Raw genomic sequence first — 26,038 nt, 5'->3', positions numbered from 1 at the left:
GGAAGTGAAATGACATTGGTAGATAGAAAGGATGATAAAGGGAAAACTCACAAAATAACTGCTCCAACAGTAATCAAGGATTATAACCAGTTCATGGGGGGTGTAGACCATGCTGACCAACTACGAGCAAGTTATGGTGTTCATCGGCGATCCAAGAAATGGTGGCATAGGATTTTTTGGGGTATCTTGGACATAGCTTTTGTGAATAGCTTTGTGGTCTATTGTCGCATCTCGGGTGAGAAGCCTCCATTACTTGATTTTCGGCGAAATGTCGCTCTGGGCCTTATGTCCAAATGTGAAGTAAACTGTAAGAAGGGAAGTTTGAAGCGCACCAGCAAATCACCTCAACAACCATCAAACAAGCGACGGGGCAAGGAGCCATCTGTGTCCAACGATGTGAGATTAGGTAACTTAGGAGTGCACTGGCCAACATTCACTGAAGGAGTTAGAGGAAGATGTGAAATGTGTGCTTTGAAAAAAATCCAATCTCGTCCTTATTCAAAGTGCAGTCATTGTGGCGTTTATTTATGTTGCAACGACAAAAAAAACTGCTTCTCTGAATATCATGGGTTACATTTGTAACCTAAACTGAATATAAAGTACTGAATATAAAGACAGTAAAGTACATTTTCCTTATGTTTTCATGACTAATTAAATTGTATTTACCTAATAAAGATCTTAGTCTTTGACATTGTAAGTTTGTTTGTAAGCCTACTTGTCTCATAGCCCAACGGTACTTACCAGTACCATATACAAAATTAAGCCTACTTGTCTCATAGCCCAACGGTACTTACCAGTACCATATACAAAATATGTATTTAGCCATGAATGAAATAAAAAAAATATATATATTATTTACCTTTGATGAGTGGTAAATAGAAAAATAACACTGAATCACATTTTAAAACTTCTTTACTATATTTGGGCAACAAAGGGTTAAAATAAGTTGTTTTGAAAATGATTGGATCCAGATTCAAAGAGCTGTCAAATTATTTCTTGATTTCACGAGCTCTTAAGAGACAGAACAATTGTTTTTGAGATTTTCCTGGCTCTACAGGAAGCTTCTGGTACGTTAAAATTACTGGATTTCCTGCTTGGGTGGCCACTCAGTAAAGTGAAAGGGTTGGAACGTATATTACCGAAACTCACCTGAATGATCGTAAACAGAAGGTTTGAAGAAGAGTAATAACCAGGTGGCAATTTGGCAGTAAGTCTTCTTATATGTATTTGAATATATAATACAGAAAATTTTTATGAAATATATGTATTTGAGATGTTGGCAAAGTGTGCTGTTAATAAATTTGAAACTTTTAATGGATCAGTCACTACATCTTCACTGTGTTTCAGATCAATGGAAGGAGAAGGAAGTCTGTTGCATACTGAACGCAATATTTTCTACAAGTAGGATATACAATACATGGATTTAGCAGTGGTTCTTTTTATTTGGTTCATATTATTCAACCATGATTGGCATCGACTCAAAAATATTTTCTTCCGTGGGAAGTCTATTAAAGGATTTAAGATACTTTCTCCTTCCAACGCCTTGGAGCACTCCTTGAACCAGCAAGAAACCTGGCGCCAACTTTTTCTTTCCTAACTAGTTGACAAAAGATACAAAATTGATATAATAAATTTTGTAAAAATATTATGGTACATACCGATGGCTCCTCCCATAGTTGCCATATAGAAGACCTCATGGTATGAGAGAGGTATGTAGTCTTCATGCTGAAATGACAAAGTAATGGAGGTATTCAAGGCTGCTCGCATTTCGTCCAGGATAGATGAACTGTTTCCTCCCGCTACATCTGTGGGCAGAGCAGGCAAACACTGATATATTATTATTGAAAAGTAAACAATAATAATATCGGTTGGGAGTGCCGATGGCCGAGTGGTCTAAGACGTTGGACTTTCGGCCTGAGTTAGAGATAATGCAGGATCAAATCCTGTCTGTGACCGTTGCACTTTTTATCAGTACCATCTTGTACTGTATCGACTCTCCTCCTTATTCTGTTTGATAAGATCCTCGCACAGGCCAGTGGCCCATTTGAGCAGAATAAGGCTCAAAAGTGGATTGGCCTCTCCTTTTTTTGAAAAAAAAAAAAAAATTATGATCATACTTAAAGTAGTGATTTATACTGGGGAGGAAGGTAGGAGGAATATTATCGGAGGATGTAGATATTACAGAAAATTGGAGATTTATTTTAGGTACAGTGCAGTTTCCCTTGGTTTGGAATGATTGTGTGTTACACTATGAAATAAACTGTCATATTGTATATATTCTATTGGTGTGACTGATTTTTCTACTATATATTGAGCTTTTTAACCTATACATATCAGAAATGCTATACTGTCTGTTGTATGATATATGTAGACAAACCCTACTCCATGCCTTTATGTAGTTATTACACCACATCATATGTAACTAACATTATATTTTTGAGACACTTCTTGCCATATAAAGTGTTACTGAGAATGGTGTTTTTTCCCTAATCATAAAGTACATAGTGCATAAAGTACTGTCTCTTGAACATTAATTTTTTCGAAACAACGTGAACTGGTTGTTTTATTAGTTTGCCCCTATATTGCTTACGTTGCCTTGTTAATTTTATGTTTTACATCAAAGGTCCCTTAACACGTTCACTGCTAAAAATCCCTATACAGAGTTCCGTATATGCTGAAATTTTTAAAATATATTTTTACTTACTTTTGGTGAAATATGAAAGAAATATATGAAAATTATTCATTAGTTACAAAAATTATCAATCTCTACCATTTTAGGAATGCGTTAAGTGTAGTTACCCCTAGCTCCTGAGGAAAGTTTTCCTTGCCAGGTGGTAACTCTAGTTACCACTCGCACTAGGGAACGCCCTTTTATGGCAGTGGGAATAATCCAAATGAATACATTGTAGCTAAGTGAAATGTATTTTATTCGTTTTAGACAAACATAAACAATATTTATACATAAATGTGTAAACCAAAATGAATGTAAATGTTTATAAAAATGTGAATAAAGGTTTATATACATCTCTGCTAACTCACTCAAATTCAGTTATTATTTACAAATATGTGATGAGTAATTATAACAAAATGTATTTAAATGTTTACTAGAAATGATTGTAGTTTACAAACAATATAGTAGTACTTAAGTTTATAAAAATGTAAGACAAAAAAAGAAGAAATAAGTTTACTAAAATACAATATTGATACAAATGTAAAAATACATCCTAACCAACCCACCCAAAAGTCATCTATTATTTACAAATACGCCTAGAACTTGGTTGTTGTACACCACTTGGTCCCAGGGGAAGATCCACTGTGTTGCACAATCACTTGCTATTAAAAAAACTTAAATCATTAAAAATAATGAAAAAGTCTAATGTGAAAACGAAGTGCATAAAAATGTGGGAAAAGTAACTCACGAGGAGCAAGAAATACAGTGTTGTGATAGCTCGAGTGCTGACTGCACACTGGCCTCATTTCAGAACAAAGGCTCTGGGGTAACCATAGTTACCACCCGCTCCTAGTGCAGTGTAACTCACCCGCAGCGAATGTGTTAAAAAGGGATTTTAAACTTACTATAAGGTTTAGTGTGGTACTTTTGGAACTTCACTCGACCTCATCCCAAGGTGTAATGTTAAGGGTTATTTGTTGTGGACGTAATAATTGTTTTGTACCTTCTGTGCTTTCTGTCTTAATTTGTTTTAATATTTTGATGTTCTCGTGGATTAATGTATCCATGTGATTTTTGAAGAAAGTGGTTTTGTATGGTAAATAGGCTTTGTAGTCAAACATTATATAATACGGAGTATACAGGTTACATATGATTACAGGTTTTACATCACACATGGGCTACATCTGAATATGGCAGGTAAACACTTTATTGCATAAAAAATTACAGATTTTATAGTGAAACAGTCTTCAAAGCAGATCACGCACTCATGATCATAAACAATAATATAAATAATCCTGTAACACAGTTAACTGATTCATTCCTAACTTCCACCAGCTACTATTAATGATTTTGTGATCCTGTAAAATTGCATGTAGCAGATCCAGGCCCAACATTAATCCAGAAACAATGTTACACCCTTAATCTCAGATAAGTCCCCTCCCATGTTGCTAGCTTGACTCCATCCTGCATATTGTTTCCTGATCATGTTCAGATACCAAACACAGTAACATCAAAAATGCAGTTACACATAGGTAGAATTCATAGGATTGTTGTTTGTGAATCTCAGTATTTTATATCAAAGAATGGCCAATCCATGCCTTATTATTACGTTCAGACAGTCAGCAAATAACATTTTCTGAATTAAAAGATCCTAACACAGTTGCCTTACGTGAGGACAAGATGAACGGACGAAAATAATTTAAAAAAATTTAGAATGTTACAATGTGTGTTCTTATTGTTATACTCGAAGGATCATCTCAGAATGAAGTTTAATGATTGTCAAAAAAATGTTGTTAGTACAAAATTAGAAATACCATTAATACAGTGATTGTTATTTGAAAAAGAATTTGAAAGTTGCATATTTTTGGCATGCAACATTTTTATCTGTGTACAGATAGACCACTATAAAATTTATGATTTTGCATTTACAGAAAGCCTTAATGTGATAATAAGTCTTTTTACATTTTTGAATTGTTATTGTGTATAATATCTAGAAAATTAAAAAATATTCTACTAGTTGGTGATATTAATATAAATGTTTTCAATCGTAACAATTGATCTCATAAGCTTGTAAATATTTTAGTATCATTTCATACGAGGTATTTTATTTTTTGGACTTTCTGCCTAGGGTTACAGAGGACACAGAGTCTGCTATTGAAAACATTATTAAAAAGAACATGTTGCAGGTGTCATAAATTAACTATCTGACCTTAACACCCCATTGTTAGAAATATTGAATGTAACAATCAGTTGTTAACAAAATAAAAAGTACCAAACAATTCTGGAAAAATAGAATTAACTCATTCAAAAGTGACGTCCTCTGAGACCAGGATGGAAGTCTATCAGGCTGCTGTTAATTTTAAGTATGACATATTTCTTAGTTTATTTATATACTATTTTATATTATTTTTTTTTAATAAATATCATGTACAAATAAAGAAACAAACACAGAATTTATAATTGAAGCCATAATTTAGAAATCGGAACTGGAATACACATTTTTTAGAACCATTCCATTAACACATTGGAATAAAAAAAATAAACTCCTTTGTACCATTCTATTGACTGAGGATCAAACCTGAAACATATCATCCTTACTGCATCACAGACCTCTGTTGCTTTGTTATAGCAAAGTACGAAGATAAATACGCTGGATAAGTGGCAAACTCACACAAGCAGACCAATCCCATAGATTAGCACCAAAAGTAGAAATAAAAATTAATAAAAAAAAATCTCTGGATTGTTATCTACATTCAAGCAGCAATTCACTTAAGGAGAAAATACTCTTCCTGCGATTGCTTGCACTGCTGGTATAAGCACCAATCCCTTTGCCATGGCACTTTAAACGTGCCAAACACAGATATTTAGACCATCTGCATATTTTTACAGGAGTAATAGAAGGAAACAACAAAGAGCTCGACACTTTCATCAGCTATGTTACTAACTACATAAAGAGGAATTTTTTATTTAGCAAATCCCTTCTTGAATATAGGTAAGGATTCTAGGAAATTCTTCTTCAATCAACATCTTACATTACATTTTATCAAATAAAGCACTGAAATACAATTTCAATCTGCTTCAAACTTTAGCTACTCACCTGTGCCTAGACATACGTTGATACCCTTATCCAAAAGTCTTCTAACATTGCATACTCCACTGCGCAGATTGATATTAGAGGAGGGACAATGTGCAATGCTGCATCTTGCATCCTTGATCATTTCCATTTCACTGTCCTGTAGGTGGACGCAATGAGCCAGTATAGTCTGAAACATCGTACTTATCAGAACAATCACTCATTGAAATTTATTATGAAATGAATGAAAATACGTGCTGTAATTTATCTGTAACAGTAGAATTAATGCTAGGTTTATTTGCTTTGCTTACTTTAAGCGACTAAGTTTTTGTGTTCTTGGCAGTATATTAGTATGTATGATCCCTACAGTTCTAAAGTTAACCAAGAAATAAAAATAATAAATAAAGAAGGAAAAACAAGAACTAGCATGGAGTAATGTCAGCAAATTTAATAGACACATGTCTGTGTATCATATCCAACACTTCAGCAACACAGGTAGATCTGTTCTTAGTGAGATCTTGACACTGCTGGACAATCACGAGGGATTGGATAGAAAGAAAGCAATACAGATGACCCACCTTAACGAACCCGTATGTTGTTAACAAAGGATGTCTGGAATGGTCCTCAGCTGCCAGATATAGCATCTAAGCAGAGTCCCACACTCCCATTTAACAGCTATGCCGACTCAGTGAAGTATATTCCCAGGCCAAAATCCAATACGGGAGCAACAGCTAAAGCCGAAAATCATCACAGCGGGAAAAGGCCCTGTCACTGGCGAAATCAGGTCTTAAATCAATGACCTTCACCCACACGATGGTCACTCCCTCCAAAACTAATCACAAAAGGTGTTATTCTCTAAAAAACAACATCGCTGTGTTATATCAAAGCGCTCAAACTGCAACAATTTAAATCAATATTTTTAATATGTTGTGCCACAAAATCAAACCTGATGTATTAGTACTTTATAAATATCACTGATAACACAACTCAGTTCTTCAAACTACAAAATTATGTGCTTCTTAGTTCTTATTCCCACAAAGAAAAGTGTGGTGGTGTTAACCTGTTTGTAAAAACATTTCTTTTGCAATATGAATTCATATCATTCCATTGAAAAATGTTTTGAAATAACATCTGTTTCAATTAATGTAAATAAAAAATATTTTTGGCTTCTATAGATCTCCTGTTAAAAATCTAAAAACAGTCATTCATTTATTTGACATTAAAACAAAATTTATATTCCTTGATCATTTTTTTTATAGTGAGCAATTTAAACATTAATGTGCTTCAACAATCATGATGTGAAAACCAGATGAAGAATTTATGATCTTCCATTATATTGTTGCCTCAGAAAAATAACCTCGCTACCACATTGATAACTACTGTACATACCAATATGAACTACCCCCACTACTTCCTGCTATGCCTAAATGACAGTGACTTTCTGAATAGCCCTTGAAACTGCACAGACTTAAAACATTAGAGAGGAAAATGATCAAAAATTGTCAGGACCATAATTAATCATAAGAGATAAAATGAAAACGCAACCACTCTTATTAGCTTGAACAAGAAGGAAATAACATGGAAGACTCTTGCATTGTTGCTAATAAACTGAATATGTTTTTCGTAAATGTACTAGAACATTGGGAATTTGCATTCTAATTTAACAAAAATGATGAGGGACTACATAGAACAGCTGTATCAATAATGTTGGCTTAGAGGAGGAGTTGATATTGTTCATTAGTACATGTAACAAAAGTATTCCACTGAAATTAATTTAAGAACAATTTGGCCTTTTACACAGTGTTTGCACAAAATTACCAAACACATGGCCAAAATCATTAACTTTTCACTTGAACCAGGGCTATTTACTCACTACCTGAGGCAAGGCCATAATCATCCCTTATTTTAAAAAGGCGATCCGATCTGCAAACAACCTCAGATAATTACCCAGATTATCATCTACAAGATAATCGGTAGATTTGCTGGATAATTACCCAACCGACTTCTATTACTATTAATCTTTTTATTCTAAGCAGTCTTTTACACCCTGTTCCTTTCTAGATTACCCCTCTTACTAGGCCAATTTGATATCCAACATAAGGAACAATGTGGTTTCATGAGTGAGAGATTTACAATTGAAGCAGTCAAACAACTCGTTAACATTGTCAAAATCAATGGAAAGTAAAAAAACCAATGCTCAGCATTTTAATAAATTTCTTAAAGACCTTTGACTGCATCCATAATATCATCAGATGCTTATCTCAAAATTAAACAGCTATGGTGTATGAGGAATTACACGTCCATGGTTAGAGCCATATCTCTCTATTTGATAATAGAACTTATCACATTTAGCTAAATGAATATTTGTTGAAAAACATATCCATTAAGTATTGAGTCTATTTTATGCACAACAGGTTTTTTACTTTAAATACATGACCATACTACTCTGTTTTCAAGAAAACTCTCAGGAAGCATTAGAAAATAATTGCTATGGATTATGCCCAGACTAAGATACCACCAATGGTTACACTCTAGAAAATGTTGTGAGAGGGTTGATAACCATGAGTCTAAGCTAAAAGGAATCGCAGGCTTAGGATCACAACCTGTAGTGTTGTATCATAAATATCACTGGTATACCAAATTTCTTGTTCGTAAAATAATAACTCTGCCTGTAAGGAGAAGGTTTATTGCTCCAGGATCTCATTGACCAAATGTCTAGTCAGATGTCAATTCCGACAGAAGAGATACCTTGAACTTCACACATTAGCAACAGCTACATTTTATTGCTGAAATGTTGTCAACTGAACATACCAAACAGACAATCATAGGAAAGAGATACATGACCCCGAACCAACTAAAAGGACAGGAAATTGAAGAAAGACAGCAACAATTGGAAGAAGCTAAAACTACCGAAAATATAATCTAACTCTCACGTACCTGTAAACAAGTAAATGGCCAATGGAAGATACCAGTGGGTATGGGCAGTAACAGCCAACAGCATTTCCAAAAATTCTGGAGGGGAGGTGGCATTCAAGGGACTTGGAGTGAAGTGGTCAAAGTAAGAAAACAAGAAAACATGTTGTGGACAAATGTGTCGAAGTGTAAAAGAGAGTACTGTTCCATACTTAAAGAAAACTTTCTCAGTCCTAGTTGAAAAATTGTCCTATAAATAAATAAGTGTAAATAATTTATGTGTTTATAATTGTATCTATAATCTGTACACTTTTTAAAGAATAACTGTTAATATCAATATTGAATGTAAAAATTATTTTTATAAAGTTCCTACTAAAACACAAGGGGACTGTTTCAAATAAGGTTTTATTAATTCCAATTTAAAAATGAAAGTTTCAAATCTCAGCTTATTAATTAATTTAATTAAATGGAACCTTTTGTGTTAATAAAATCATATATACAAATATACTTCAATACTTAATATATTTATCACTTAATATATTAAACTCTGACTAAATCTGCCTGAGAGTTCTGAAATAATAATCTATATTCACCTTGATCAGTGTTAATAACAATTTGTGTTCTTATAAAACTTGATATGATGCTAATCTTCGTAATTTAATTATTTAGAAGTATACTTTGCACTCATAGGTAGTTCTCCTGAGTTAATCCCCTCAGCTAAGCATACCTCTAACTTTCACCATTATTTTAAACTAATTTCATCTCATTTTACTAATTATTTTAGGTTTTACTATAACTGAAGTCTCCCCTTATACAACTCTGACCTAACTCAAGGCAGATTTTCTACAATACTAAAATTCTTTGAAATTTTAAAATGCAACATACAAATATTTGCTGGGTAAAAAAATAAAATTTAACACAGATAAATATATATTACCATACCTTGTCAACAAGTTGCTAAATGTGAATGTTGAGTTTAGCTTCATTTCACCCTCCACTTAGCACAGACTTGACTCTTTTGAGACGAGAATACTTCTTCATCTAGATTGCATTATATGGCTGCAGGATAAACCAGTCAGACTTATTTGTAGTCTATGTGTACCTTATGTCGAAATGATGCAGAGTTTCTTTTAAACACCAACTTTTTTTGGATCCCTTCAGACTCCAGATTCTATGAGTCAAGTGTTCCATTAAACAGAAAGTGAAATGGAGCTAACTAAACATTCACAGTTCAAAAATTTTGTTTTAAGTATATTTCACAAAACAAGTTTAGAAACAAAAGTCCTATTGTCATGTTTCAAAACGTAAATAGGACTTGATCGAAAAAACCAAAGGAATATTTTTAATATTACCTCATCATTTTATAGTGACCTCCCTCTCTCTACTCCTTCTGTCCCTCTCCCAAAACCTTTGTTCTCAACTGATTTTCTCAAGGACGTGAGACAGTCTAAAGTCCAGGAGCCAAAAATCAACTTACATTATATAAGAACACTACATAGTTATTTGCAAAATTGAAAGAGGAATTTCTTCTAAGAACGAAATCGATTATCAGTTGTGATAAGTTTAGTGGAGTCTGAAATGGGTGAGTATCGTATGGGTTAAAATACAAAACGATAAATTTGTTTATAAGTCATATTTTTTAGCTTTACACACATAAAAACAACTGTAAAATACTTGAATCATTGTTATATCGGCCAAAATAAAAGTTACCATTTTCAGTCAAACATTTCTTATTTATCCTGTTGGCTAACGCTGACTTTACTTTACCTGTTGACGAGTGTCGCAAAACATACCCAAATGAGTGCGCACATTATTTGCCGTTTGGTCCCATATGAGGGAGCACGGCATTTTCTGTTGCAGACTAATGACTGTCAGTTCGTTCTCACTGACTTACTGTGACGTCTAGCGGAGATTTTTGGAACTTTTCAGTTGTTCCTAATAGTGTTGCTGTACAGTGTTGCTAGTCCTGTATCGTGGTGGCACCTGGTGATAACTTTTAAAACTATTTTACGGAGGCGGGACACAAGACCCGCTACGCCTCCAAGGTCGCCATTTTAATATACATTTAGACTATAATAAACAAGTTTATTAACATTTAAAAGGTTTTTTTATTTTACTCCCTACAAGACTGTCACTGGTCAATGAGGCACTCAGTATGGACCGTCATAGCGGCACGGTAAATGCCGTGCGCACTCGTCAACAGGTTAATTTACAAGTTTGATGATTGCTTTATTAGGTAGAGCTAAAAAACTATGATGTGAAAAAATTATATGTTTGATATATTTTTCTTTCAATATCTTCCAATTCAATTCCCACCAAAACTAGTGCACATGAAAATTAATACCTTTTTTGGGGGAATGTTACTTCATCAGTTTTATGAAAAACTAGGTTGTGTACTTATAAAATGTTACAATGCAGATTGGCCCTCGCATCTACACATTTTTCAGAATACCATGCAACTAGTAGTATGAGTGATATTGTATGCTACATAACTTAGTAGATCATGTAATATATTACATGTAATAGAATTTTACTGCATTAGTCCATAATTGCATATGTGATAAGTGAAAAGAAAGACGTATACTGCAATTGATGCAAAGTATGGAAGTCAACACTGTTCCTATATTCTGAACAATTCAACAACATAAAAATAATTTACAAAAATTCAATTTGGAGAGATAGATCAGGTCAACCAGTAAATGAAGATAATCACAGTTCTTGATTCATATTCATATTCACTGAAGTTTGGCTTGATGACTTCTAGACCAGGAAGTAAACTTCAATATTCAAGATATGCAACAAGAGACAACTATATTCTCAAAAAGACAATTTAACAAAACAGAATACCCGTATGAATCCCGAAAATGTACAAAAGACAAGAGTTCACAAAAAAACATTAAAAGGGGTGAGAGACTTGGATGATTTTGCCTTTTCCAAAAGAAGCATAAACTAAAACTTCAGATACTGAAACTTATAAATAAAAAGCAAAGTTAGTTTCTTGGTTCAAAACATTCAGAAGTAGTTGATGACATTGGAATGAATATCGATCATTGGATTCAAAATACTATTTTTATGCAATGGCAATCTTTTGCCACCTCAGTGAAACGGCTTGTGAACAGTTGATGAAAACCTACGTCGAGAAGAGTGTTCTCAAGTAAATATATGAAATATATCAATAAAAATAACACCAGTTATGCTTTTACACAAGCTCATCAACAATCTAATACAATAAGTGTATACCAAGGGGTGAAACTTTGTATAATCTTTACTCAATTTTCCAAAATTAATAAACTTCATTTTAAGTGAGAACCAAACCTTTCTAGTCAATAATTTGGCTTCCTTATACACAGAGGTGTAGGTTGGGGAATTCGGAAACATCTGCGCCACTTCTTCAATCTCTTCCTTTGTCTCACAGAGATGAGTCTGGAACAAAAGTTTTGTTACAATTATTTACACAATTACATTTTTTATTTGTTTTGTATAGAATATGTTATTTTCCAAATTTAACCCTTTCCGCTCGTATGTCGGACGTCGTCCGACATTGCTATTTTGCCGTTCCGCTCGTATGTCGGACGCCATCCGACATTGCAGTGACGTCATCTTTTCTTTATTTTTAGCCGGCCTACGATGTTTCCGATTGGTGCTGCGATCGCACGGTATTCTCAGGAACTAATAAATTACAGCTGAACTACGATTGGTCGGCTGCTGATTTATTTTGCTTTGTCATTGTAGTCACGTTTCCTAACCAATTTTCAGACGCGTTCGCATTAGTGACTCGATATGTCGTTACCAAGTACCTCTTTTCTTTCTGATTCAGAAGTTATTGCTGAATTACTTAATTAAGGCAAGGATAATCAAATAAACATACAAAAGCCAACAGTTATCTGTCAGTATAACAAATATATGGGTGGCTTGGACCAAGCAGACCACTATATTGCTTCCTACAAATTTCCCCGTAAATCTCTGAAGTAGTGGAGAAAGCTATTTTTCTGGATGTTGGAAGTGGGAATAGTAAATAGCTTTCTCTTGTTCAACACGAATAAACAAAACCATGGAAAAAAAACAATTCAACACAGGAATTTCAGAGAAATCCTTATCACTGAACTTGTAGGCCATGTCCGTAACCCTATGAGTTTGAAGCGGGGTCGTCCTTCATCAGTAGAAAAAGAAGAAAGGCTAAACAAACAACCTCACTTTCTTGCAGCTCATCCAACAAAAAAAAACTAAAAACTGTGCTGTTTGTAGCAATAGAAAGGTGCCAGGAGGAAGAAGGGAAACACTTTACTATTGTAAAACCTGTTCAAAAAATCCTGGTCTTCATCCTGCAGAGTGTTCTGAACGATACCATACCATGCTAAAATATAAAACTTATTAGTGTAATTATCAAATTTTATATCTCAAAAATATAAATTAGAAATAAAATAAAATTATTATACAATATAATAATGTATATACTTTATTGACTTCCAGTTTGCTAAAAATGGGTTTTTACTGAAAATATGCTAAAATAAATACGAGCTGAGGGGGCAGACTAGTGAAAAAAATCCAAGTGGAAAGGGTTAAGAGAGGATGGTTTTCATTTCATCCTTATAACAATTAGACCACCGGTGACACAAAATAATCCATTGAAGCGATGGGAATAGACAATTTCTCTTATTACAATGATATCAAAAGTGATCTTTGATACGTGATTATTGTAGATGTAAGAAGAGAGAATAACCACTGAAACCCCAGAACAGACACGATTGGTCATCTCTAATCAATCAACTTTTTTTGTGATCATGCGAAAATTCTAATGCACTACTGTCAGCATACTCATTCCGCTGGTGAGTGAGACTTGCACACATAACCCCTCCCCTTACCACTAATCTATCAACTCCAAAATAAATGAAGTGGATCAATTGTATTATGGGTCACCATTGCAGCACTGCAAATTTTAAAGCAGAAAATTATGCACAATATACTTTTAATATTTTAAATTTCCTCTTAAGTGCAAGAAAGTTGAAAAATAAGAATGCAAACTGCTAGTAAAATGCCTCATGTAATGGTCTCAATCTTGTAATTTGGAATCAATTAAAAGTAAGTTACTTCAAGCTTCCAGATTTCACACATTTGTTCTTATATGTATCCATCTCCTTAATAAATATATAATTTGGGAGAGGTATACAATTTCAATTATCTATGAATCTATAAAAAAAATCCAGCCTTAATATAAAATAAAGGACTTCTTCGTCACTGATATAGTAAAACGTTCATTTCATATAAACTAATATGATATTATGGTTTTCAGAGCTTTGTTTGGTCTATAAACAATTAGTAAGCTGGAAATTTGCAAACATTAGAAGGATTTTGATTATGTTAGGGATTTATCAATATAAAGAATTGTTTTGCATAACCTATGTAATGACAAGGCCTACATACAAAAATGACACTAAATAATACAATTAGAAGTAGCGGATTCAAAGGTAAATAAATAAAAATTTTAAATTGAGATTTATATGATACAAAATACATTACTTACTCGTTAAAAATATTTGTTCATATTTCTTAGATGGTAGTAAGATATTTAGCAAATACAAAAGTTAAATATTATTGATGACACAATTACAAAAATAATTCGATTCCAATATCAAAATTGTGGTTTCTATTCCAATTCCTGTGTTATTTGTTAGTAAGAAATAAGAATATAACCCAGTTCTATAAAGAAAGTATCACCATTTTTATTAAGAATGAGTTGATACAACAACAATTCTATCCGACAGAGATATTAATAATACTCCTCACTCACATCATTAATAAATCTGTGTCCCAGGGAACTTGTACATCTAAATTAAAAACTTAAAAAATGGATCCTCTACATAAACAAGGAAGTAAATAGAAAGTGAAAACCTACAGGCCAATTTTCTTTAGCTCTATTTGTAAAATTATTGAAATTCAGTATTGGTTAAGCTAACACATCATTTAAACATCAACATCTTACGTGCAAGACAACATGGGAACTGAACGGAGAGATGCCCTGACATAAAAATGGCCGTGACATAAATAAACCCCTAACGGCTACAGAGTAAACGTCATCTACTTTTTCAACAGCCCTCTTAATTTGCAACATTGAAAAAGAAAAAACTATTACAAAAGTCTTCTTGACCTCAGCAAAGCCTTTGAATTTTTGAATCACAATTTATTAATTCAGAAGATGAAATCCCTGGGATTTCAGGGAAGTGCAATGTTGTGATTTCACAGCTATCTTATAGGGGGAAAGCAAGTAGTTTAAATAGATATAAACACTCTTCTAATCTTACAGAGGACTTATTTATACAAAAGACACAAATTACAAGTAAAACCATTGTGAGGAACGGACGTTTGCACATAGGTGCAACAGACGTGTGGTGATCTATAATAATAATAACGTCTTTATTTGAAGCGATTTTCAACATTACATTGTTGTTTTTCAAAATAACTCAAGTCATACATTTTTAATCAAGGCACATACAAATCTATATCATCATCCGAGAAATACAAAATTAAACTAATCTAACCTCTAATACCTTAAACAACTATTTAGGGGTGAAACAGTCCTCCTCCAAAGCCAGTCTGAGATTGTCCTTAAACGAGGAATATCCATAAGCCTTTAGACTGTGAGTGACACTGTTGTATATCTGGGGGCCAAAGTATCGAAATCCATTCCTACCCATCTCCAGCCTGACCCTGGGCACCTCCAGCATGACGTCCTGCCGAGTGTGACAGTCCCTAATCTCAGCCCGGGTCTGTAGCATCCCCCTGAGGTAAGAGGGTTTTCCCGTCAGCAACACCTTGTGAACAAGGCAAGCCACCTGAAGTTTGAAAATGTACTTTATCGGGAGGATCCTTGCTGTACGGCGATACTGGCTAACGTGATCAAATTTTCTCAGGCCGTACACAAATCTTACAGCAGAGTTCTGTAACCTATCAATCAGGACCGCACCCTCAAGGGTCAATCTTCCCCCAAATACAGGAAGAGCATAAACAATAACTGGGAAAACCACAGCTTTGACAATCTTCAGTTTCACTTCCTCCTGGAGTAACCCCTTAAACCTAAACAACACTCTTAACCTATTCATTACACAATGATTGATATTTTGAACATGGTTCAAGAAGGTTAACTGCTTGTCAAAAGTAACGCCAAGGATTTTTACTGTGTCCGAAACCTGCAAAGGAACACCTCCCAAGGAAACTCCCAAGGGTCCATTTCCAAGAAAGACTGCATTTGAAGAGGGGTCAAAATTAACAAGTGAACACTTTCCTGGATTCAACTGAAGCCCGTGATCGTCAGCCCAGAGCCTGACCCTCGACAAATCAGCATTAATCTGCTGCATTGCCAGGGGAGACTGTAATGGAGGATATGACAACACAAGCTGAGTGTCATCAGCGTAGGAGTAAAGGGAACAGAATGATAACTCAAGATTAAGATCCGCAGTATACAATAGAAACATAATAGGACCTAAGCAGCTACCCTGAGGAACCCCTGACTCCTTGAGAGCAATCCCTGAAAGACGATCATTCACCCTGGTTACCTGGGTTCTGTCGATCAGATAAGAGCGAAACCACATTGTTGAAACCTGATCAAAACCGTAGTAATGCAGCTTAGCCAAAAACATATCAAAATTCACTGAATCGAATGCATGTGAGAAATCAAGAGCAGCTAAACTACTACATAAATTCTTATCCCTGGCGGAAAACAGTTGGCTTGTCAAACTTAGTAGAGCAGATGTCGTACTGAAACCCTTCCTGAAACCAGACTGACTATCGGGAAAAACAAAGCTGCACTCCAGGAAGGAAACCAACTGATTTTTCACAATTCTTTCCAATACCTTAGACAGAACTGGCAAAATGGAAATGGGCCTAAACTCGGACACACTAGTAGGATTACTATTTTTGGGAAGAGGGATGACCAGGCTTTTTTTCCATCCAGAGGGGAATCGGCCAGAGGAGAGAGAGAGATTAATGATATGGGTGATAGCCCCGATACAGAAAGGACTAACTGCTCTGACCATGATGATTGAAATTCCGTCAATACCAAAAGCCGCTGTGGAGATACTGTTGATAATGTTTTTTACCTCACTCTCGCTCACCTGCTGAAACTGAAATTTATCTTGCACCTTTTCGCAAGTAGCGTGCTTATAAAAACCGAGCCTTTCCGGGCTCTATCTATCTATCGGGACATATCTATCTATGCCTTTTTTTACAGACAGTACTACAATAACACGTGGTAAAAAAATTTGCATTTATAATTTGCATTATACCAATCAAATGTTGTCCAAGAAAAAATCTATTTGTATTTGAGACTTAGCTTTGAGACATCACTAGATGTAATATTGTAAAACCGTGACTTTCCAAGCACTTTTGTAGATTTTGTTCATTACTTTAGATAAATCACTTTGAAAAAATTATTATCGGAATCGATTGAAAACAGCCACGCTATCGAGAATTGATGTCAATACCACTAAGAATCGAGATATATAAGTATTCAGTATAAGAATCAAATCATCACTATTTAACACATTCACTGCTAAAATATCCCTATATATATTCCTTATATGCTGAAATTTTTAAAATATATTTTTACTTACTTTTGGATGAAATATAGTAGAAATGTATGAAAATTACTCATTAATAAAAAAAATTATCACTCTACCATTTTGGGAATGCGCTAACTGTGATTACCGCTAGCTCCTGAGGACACTCTTCCTTGCCAGCTGGTAACTCTAGTTACCGCTCGCAATAGGGAAGACCCTTTTATGGAAGTGGGAATATTTCAAATGAATACATTATAGCTAAGTGAACTGTATTTTATTTGTTTTAGACAAACATAAACAATATTTATATGTAAGTGTGTAAACCAAAATGAATGTATAAGTTTATAAAAATGTGAAAAAGTTTATATACATCTCCACTAACTCACTCAAATTCAGTTATTATTTACAAATATGTGATGAGTAATAATAACAAAATATATTTAAGTGTTTACTTGAAATGATTGTAGTACATAAGTTTATAAAAATTAAGAAAAAAGATAGATAAGTTTACTAAAATAAAATATTGATAAATGTGTATATACATCATAACCAACCCACCCAAAAGTCGTTTATTATTTACAAATACGCCTAGAACTTGGTTGTTATACACCACTTGGCCCCAGGGGAACATCCATTGTGTTGCACAATCACTTACTACTATAACTTAAAAAATCGTAAAAAATAATGAGAAAGTATAATGTGAAAACAAAGCGCATAAAAATGGGTGAAAAGTACCTCCTGAGGAGCGAGAAATACGACATTGTGATAACTCGAGAGCTGGTCGCATAATGACCTCGTTTCAGAACAAAGGCTCTGTGGTAACCATAGTTACCGCCCGCTCCTAGCGCAACGTAGCTGTGGTAACCAGAGTTACCACCTGCAGTGAATGTGTTAATATTAACATGTACAATCCCGGGGATGCCATAGTGGCATCAGGCACTTGTCACACCACTAGTATATAGGGCACCACAGTCAAGCACAGGGATATTTTTAAGCTATTAAATGTTTTGCTATTTGACAATAAATTGTAATTATCACTATATTAAAAGTTTATTTAGATGTTTAAGAATACCAAATTGACTGGTTCCTGGAAATCAATTGCCAAAGTATTGATGATTTTAATGTTTACAATTTGAGCGTCAGCTGATTTGTAGTCAGCTATCCTGATTAGTTGACTTGAATTCCGCCAGTCTCTTATATGTTTTTATTACTATTAACTGACTAATACAGTTTGGATTCCCACTATTTTCTCACATACTTTTCTATTATTATTTGGCAGATGAGTGAGTTTGGGATTATGACATGTCAAAACCATTAGTACTAATAATGCCATATTTTTATGTAAAAAGTAACATATCATCTACAACAATGATATTTAGCAATTTTATTACTACAATACGTATTTTAAATGTAAGTACCATTTTGAAATAAACAAATAAGTAAATATTTTTTTAAATAATTTATTTACTTGAAAGACTATATATACTTTTCTCTACTTTTCTATAAAATTTCCATTAATATTAAGGCACTTATTGTATTTTGGATAAGCTTTTGTATTCCATTATCAAAGAAGGATGCGGCCTGATTATATAGCCACTACATCATGGTTGTTTACTCAGCGTGAACATAATTGCAAATAATTTAAGTGTTTGGACACAATATCATAAAGAACACTTCTTGAGAAAGCTCTTCAGATAAGTACGAAATCATGAATCGTTTGTTCTCTTTCACTTTACAGTCCACTTTTTGAACCGTCATCGATAATGATTTAAGGTCACCCACTTCATTCCTCATCGTAAATGTTTGTGCAGCCATCTTTAAAGGCCCTAACCCATTTCCGCATCACTCCATCACTAAATATGTTTTCGCCATAAACACATCACTGATTTGGTGATGAATGTCAGCTGCTTTAAAGCCTTTAGCACTGAGAAAATGTATTACAGCACATACTTCGCAGTCAGCAGGATTCTCAATAGATGGCAGCATTTAAAAATCACGCTAACGGATGTAGATTCGATCGGATGGTTCTGTAATGGCTACTGTAGTCTCCCAACAGATGTAGCTACACGGCACGCATACGCTAAATGGCGACTATAGCACGTGGCAGCGTAAAAATGTCTTGAATATATATGCCTATGTGTATTATATCAAGAGTTTCAACGCTAATATTTGGTCTGTGTGACACTTGTGAGGCACTAGATATGAATAAAACTCAAGTACCTGCTGATTTTAGTGTAACTCTTAACTTAGTAAATAATTATGTAAATAGTTGTACTCCAAGAAATACGTTATATTGGAAAGTAATTGTTGTTGAAGATGTCCTAAAGTGTGCTTCTGAATTAGATCTATTGGGTAGTGAAGATTACTATGGTTTTTCGAATAGGATTACTAAACAGATTATCAGTGTCATAACTGAACCACTAACTTATCTATTTAATCGAATGTTAATTGAACGCACATTTCCTCAATGTTTAAAAATAGCAAAAGTAGTTCCTATCTATAAGAAGGGTGATAAAACAAACCCTTCCAGTTATCGTCCCATATCTTTAATACCTATTTTTAGCAAAATATTTGAATATTGTATCAAAAACCAATTACAAAACTTTTTCATGCTAAATGGTCTCTTATGTAAAGAGCAGTTTCGGTTTTTACTAGGACTGAATACTACAAAAGCTGTAGAAACTCTAGTTGGTAATGTTATTCATAATTTTGAGTATAAAACAACATCATCTGCAACCTTAATTGATTTGTCTAAAGTCTTCGACAGCATACCTCATGAGTTACTTATAAGTAAACTTTATTGCTATGGTGTGCAAGGTAGTGAGCTGAATTTGTTGGTATCTTATTTGAAAAATAGAAAACAAATGGTTGTTCAGGGTTCTAATTCGTCTCTCAAAAACAATTCAAATTGGTGTGCCACAAGGCTCAGTTTTAGGTCCTTTTTTATTTATTGTTGCAGTTAATGATTTTCCTTTCAATTTACCCTGTATGTCAGTTTTGTTTGCTGATGATACTACTCTTCTAAATCACCATAGTACAAACAACAAGAAATGGTTTGATAAAACAACAAGAAAATGCAATGAAGGTAGCAACTGAGTGGTTTCTGGCTAACAGGCTGTTGTAAACAATAACAAAACAGAAAATATAATTTTTTTCAATGGACAATGTAATTCACAAATGTTTTAAGCCTGTTAAACTATTAGGAATCTTTTTAGACAGTAGACTAAGCTGGGAAAGCCATATAGAAAATCTTTGTACTAAATTGGCGAGAGTAATTTTCCTACTGCGCAAATTGAAACTCTGCATCACCGAAGAAATGCTAATAACCTCCTACTATGCCTTTTTCCACTCCCACTTAGTCTATGGAATAACTTTATGGGGAAATAGTTGCCATTCAAATAAAGTGTTTGTCTGGAAAAAAAAAACAATAAGAATTATAAAAAATCTTAATGAAAGGGAATCTTACCTGCAAGCTTTTAGGGACTTAAATATCATGACGTTGCCCTGTTTGTATATATATATATATATATATATATATATATAATATATATATATATATATATATATATACATATTATTGTTTACTGGATGTGAAAGCAAATCTGCAAAATTATACTGTTATAGAAACCATACATACTTATAAAACTAGAAAAAAGTACATGTTAGAGCTGCCAAGGACCAGGCTTGAAAAAACAAAAGGTAGTCATATCTATATGAAAATAAAACTATTTAATAAATTACCAAAAGGAGGATGGATTGTAAATATAAATAGGTTTTAACAAGTTGTAAGCAAATGGCTTAAAGAAAAGGCATTTTACTCTGTGAATGAATATTTGGCCTGTGATATTAGTTCCTTAAGTTTATAATTTTGTCTAGTCAAGTTTTAAGTTTTAACTTTTGTTTTCTGGTTTGGAGATTTCATGTTTTAACCACCTGACTTACATATTTTAAATATTTATATTGTTACATTTTTCATTGGGTTTTAATTGTATATGTTATTTGTGTTTCTTGATCAGTCTGTGTTTTTTATATATTTTACCCTACAATACTTTCTTATTTCTTAAATAATTTTATACAACCACTCTCTATTTATACCAGTTATTAGTTTTGTAAGTTATTATGTCTTTTACAACATTCCTGTTAATTTTAAAACAAGTCTCCAATTCTAAAATTGTTAATTTTTTAAGTATTACTGCCCAATAGTTTGACGAAGTCTATTGTAACTTATTATGTTGCTTAATGACTAATAAAGACATCTTGAATCTTGTCTAAACCATTAGTACTGATGATGCCACACTAGCATAAGAGTCTTTTATGCAAAAAAATGTTTTCATAAAACTAATTACATTCCATAATTATAATACTAAATGAATACAATAAGCTAAATACTAGAGTTGTGATTTTAGGTACTAAACTCCAAAATAGGGCTGAACTTGAACGTGTTAAAAATCCACTTATTAGTGATCTGTCAGAATAATTAATAAAGGACAAATTTATACACGGAAAGAATTCAACCTCCAGAATCTTGTATTTGAAGCAAGTGATTGATCAAGACTGCTATTCGCTGTAGAAGAGAGACCATTTTATTTCCCTCAACCCCACAATGTCAGCGCTAAATTGTATATGTAATATACCAGTACCATGTTCAACAGACATTAAAGGAATCATTGATCAAATAAATTTACACCAAGTTTTACCAGAAACTTTATCGTTCTTTACATTCTTCATTTATAATTATTGGCATGACGATATGGAAACCCTTTGGTGATGAGCAAAGGGAATGTAAAAAGTAGACAGATACTGGAGTATCAAAGGACCCGACAGAGGAACAAAGTGTGTTAGTTATTGTATAGACTGACAGACAGAGAGACCTTATGACCCAAAATCATTTAGCAAGGTTCAAGTCTCCAAAACCTTTCTATTCAGAGTAATCGAATTGAACATGAATGGACAACAACACAACTTTAAAAAGGCAATTTAGGCCCTTAATAAAGAATAGTTTAGACTATTTATCAATAACGTAGTTAAATTGAGATTGGTTTCATCAGCTGTTCTGGTTTCTTTACAGTAATACTATAAAATATTATACTCATAAATATTATATCTAAGAAATTTAACAAAATGAATTAATTATTTATTTCACAATTAATGTACAAGTTTCAAATAAAACAAAAATTTAAATGGAGGCAATCAACCACATTCAATCAGTATGTATAGTTGAGAATGTAAAAGATCCAATTATTTTAAATGTTTCTGGAACTTGGAGAACATTGAAAGAAGATAGTGGCTCATAAGTGAGGAGGAGTGCTTTGAATTGAAAGGACCAAATAGTCATTAAAAACCATCAAGTAGTTTTAGAGAATATATAATTTCAAGATAAAATTTTAATTCTTTACTTAATCCATACAATTCTATTTACAACTTTTAGTGTTGTCACCCCTTCAACCCAAATAATTATTCACAAAGCAAATTTCAAGAAGCAGAAGACAGGTGGTTTTATTTTATTCACTCCTTTTATCTAATTTTCTCCAACCTTTTCTGCAACTTTAATGGAGGCGGCTGGATACAACTAGGTACAGGCAGGTTTGCCTATGTAGGCCTCCCAGTATTGTATTATATTATAGTATTTTTGTTTATTTTTATCTTAAAATAGGTTTATTTTACTTATGATCAATACATTAATGTCTATGGAGTTATGATTAGCCTTTTCAAAGATTACTTGTAAAAATTGCTGGAATAAACGCCATTCATTCATTAACATCACTTACTTACTAAAATTTGATTTAAATTGAAAAATAAAGTTTGTTTGAACAATCATTGTATCATACCTGGATGTGCAGATTGTATTGTTCTGCTATGAATCCCAGCTGATTGAGGAGTGATGCAGAACTTGTGATAGCAAATCGTGGAGTTATAATAGGCTTCACAAGGTCACTCTGAAAAAGGATTATTTTGTTAACTATCTAACAAAAAGACTAACTGAACTTAAAATATACTTTTATCTATAAATAATATTATAGAGTTCACTGCAACTCTTATCACATTTACTATTTCGGTTTTATTAGCTTCAGCATACAAAAGATGGTACTTTCAAAATTGTGTTTAATCATTTGTATAATGTATAAAGCTTTATAGAAACTGTCAATAGTTCCAGTAAATTCCACAGTGCTGCTAGAGATTTAGGATGCAAAGATAAACTGAATGCATTACCAAATTAGTTTTTTTCCATCATTTTGATTGCAAAATCATTAAGTTGCATAAGAATGAACACTGATCGAAAGAGTTTTGAAAGCTTTTGGGCAGGCAATTTTCGTGTCTTTAACTAGAACTGGCCATATTTTTTGCTGACCTGGCAGGTCTGATTCAATTAATTTGCAAAGCTTTTTAATTGATTTGCCATGCCGACCCGATCGGGTCTGTGAATATTTTGTTGCTACTATGCACTGCCGACCCGATAGGGCCTCACCATGACGATAACATAGTTTTACTTTATTGCAGCTACAAGCATTGCGTTTGGCTCTGGTGGCAAACCAGTGGACTAAACGTTCTAAATAGATACAAGAACGAACAGAAAACAATGTTTGAAGTGGTTTCGTTATTTTTTAGGTTCACTTAAACTCTGCAGAATATTATGAACTTTTATCTTCCGATCGGGTCGGCAAATTTATTTTTTTACCAATTGTTGATATATTTTTTTTCTATACTTTTGATAATTGATTTTATTATATGATTATATTGTTTTATTAATTATTCTCCTTTCATTTACCTCATTATCGTTGTGAATTAAATTAGAAAAACTATTTTGGGAACGTTTATATTGGAATTATTGGATATAAAATAATATCTAATAGTTCAATATTTATAAAAACTAAGTTTATTTTTAATTGGATACATAAAAGAGGATTAATACTTCTGTAATACAGATTAAGGTCTACTTGTGGACTTTCTTAAAACAGTCTTTGCAGAGGTAGGGCTTTCCTGGGCACAGCTCACAGAAAGTTATCACTTTCTTCAGATTTTTTGATGCTTGAAGACCTCCCTCACGCATAGCCTTGTTGTAGTAAATCTTGCAGTTTTTCCTTGATCTCAGTTTGTTTTTTTCCCTCGCCAACGAAAGTTGTTATCACTACAACTCAGAAATGTAGTGATGGCACTGCACACAGAATTTCGTCTTCTAGATCCCAGAGTGAATACACTAACTTTTCTCTGAACATTTTGAAGGAATACACATGACTTCTTCTACGTTGAGCAGTAACTTATACATCATTCTTGTACGCTAGCCACGCATTGACAACAGCTGTTTCAAGAAGCAGTTCTTCTACAATCTTGTGGTACCAGCGCATCGCATCAACAATATCTTCCAAATCAGAAAATCAGATCCACTATAATTTTCCAATTCACCGTAATTACCTCCATATCTATCGCGTTCACCACTTACGTTCGTCCAAAAACATCTCTGTATCACTTTCATCCAGGTTTCCATTCATCTCTAATATTTAATAAAGCTTTTTTTTTTTTTCCTTTCTGAGGGAAGAGGACACTTTGTCCCCGCACTTAGTCCTAAAAGGACCTTTGCGCCTCCGTTACTTTAATTTGTGCCCTCAAAAACCGAGGCTTTTGCAAAAACCAATCAGATTTAAGGGCTCCTGTTCTCTAATGTCCTTGGGGCTGAGGAGATATGCTCCCAAGTATCTTTTCCTAGTCTCTACGATGGCAGGACAATCCAACCAAATGTGCTCCGCTGACTCCTCCTCTTCTCCACAGAGTCTACATTCGCTGCTCCGACTAAGGCATACCTTCAAAAGGTGCTTCCTTTAGAGGGCCATGTCCTGTCAACATTCCAAATATCAGTCTTATATCCTCCTTATTCTGGTCTAGGAGAGCTATCCACCCTTTTGCATAAGGAGAGATAAACATTTTGGATATTCTTAAGCCCGAGGCTCTACTCCAATTCTTGTATCTTGTCCTCTTTTCCCAATCTTTGACCAGAGCTTTAATGTTGGAGAAGGCTATCCCACAACCTGGCTCAGGCCCCACCAATGTGGATTCTGCTCCCTTTTTGGCGAGGATGTCCGCTTTTTCATTCCCATGAATTCCTTCATGACCCGGCACCCAACCGAGTGTTACTCTGTTATTTGTTGCTAGCTCTGCTAGAGCATTCCTGCATTCCCAGACCGCTTTCGAATCAATCGAACAGGTATCCAGTGCCTTCAGTGCAGCCTGATTATCAGAGAGTATTAGGTATGATAATCCTTTTGTCCTCAACTGTGTGAGTCTTCTGGAACATGAATCTATTGCCATGACCTCCACCTGAAAAACTGAGGCATGTCTTCCTAGGGGCACAGCCATGTCGACTCCAGGTCCATGTATTCCATATCCTGCCCTAGAGTCTAGGAGTGAACCATCGGTGAAAAACTTCAGGACTCCTTTTTTAGGGTAGGCCTCCCTTTTAATCCATTCCTCCCTACTTCCGATAGAGACTGTATATGGTTTTTCAAAGGAGTATTTCTTAACCATAGTATCAGATACTTTGGTTAGCATTTCAGCCTCAGGAAAATTTTCCAATATCTTCATGTGGCCTTCTAGGGAGGTAGCATTTATTACCTTTGTTCCTAGAAGCTTCATTGCGCTCATCGCAGCTGATCTCATCACCTCCTGGCCAAGAGGAGTGTATCCCAGGACCGCTTCCATTGCTAGTGTTGGGCAGGAGCTCATTGCTCCCATGATGCTTAAGCAAGCTAACCTTTGAAGACTCTGTAGCCTTTTTGCAGCTGTTGTTTGTTCGACCTTCGGCCACCACACTAAGGCAGCATATGTGACCAGTGGTCT

The 26,038-nt window shown here is 34.1% G+C and overlaps 1 protein-coding gene across 3 annotated transcripts in view; it reads right to left on the bottom strand.

The window, feature by feature from the left end:
- Positions 1 to 26,038, bottom strand: part of LOC124368958 (guanine deaminase) — a 77,925-nt gene that overhangs the window by 7,950 nt on the left and 43,937 nt on the right. For 2 of the 3 annotated variants that reach the window (XM_046826531.1, XM_046826532.1), the window contains exons 7-10: positions 23,038 to 23,145; positions 11,973 to 12,080; positions 5,769 to 5,934; positions 1,659 to 1,805 (exon numbers count right to left, since the gene is read on the bottom strand). In XM_046826531.1, the coding sequence (XP_046682487.1) occupies positions 1,659 to 1,805; positions 5,769 to 5,934; positions 11,973 to 12,080; positions 23,038 to 23,145 (529 nt within the window). Of the gene's footprint in view, positions 1 to 1,658; positions 1,806 to 5,768; positions 5,935 to 8,681; positions 8,908 to 11,972; positions 12,081 to 23,037; positions 23,146 to 26,038 lie in introns of those variants that run through there. The other variant, XR_006923023.1, reaches the window with a different exon arrangement.

Source organism: Homalodisca vitripennis, chromosome X, assembly GCF_021130785.1.
Source record: "Homalodisca vitripennis isolate AUS2020 chromosome X, UT_GWSS_2.1, whole genome shotgun sequence".
NCBI lineage: Eukaryota > Metazoa > Arthropoda > Insecta > Hemiptera > Cicadellidae > Homalodisca > Homalodisca vitripennis.
The sequence above is the reverse complement of the archived record's forward strand: the minus strand, read 5'-3'. Positions and strand labels throughout refer to the sequence as shown.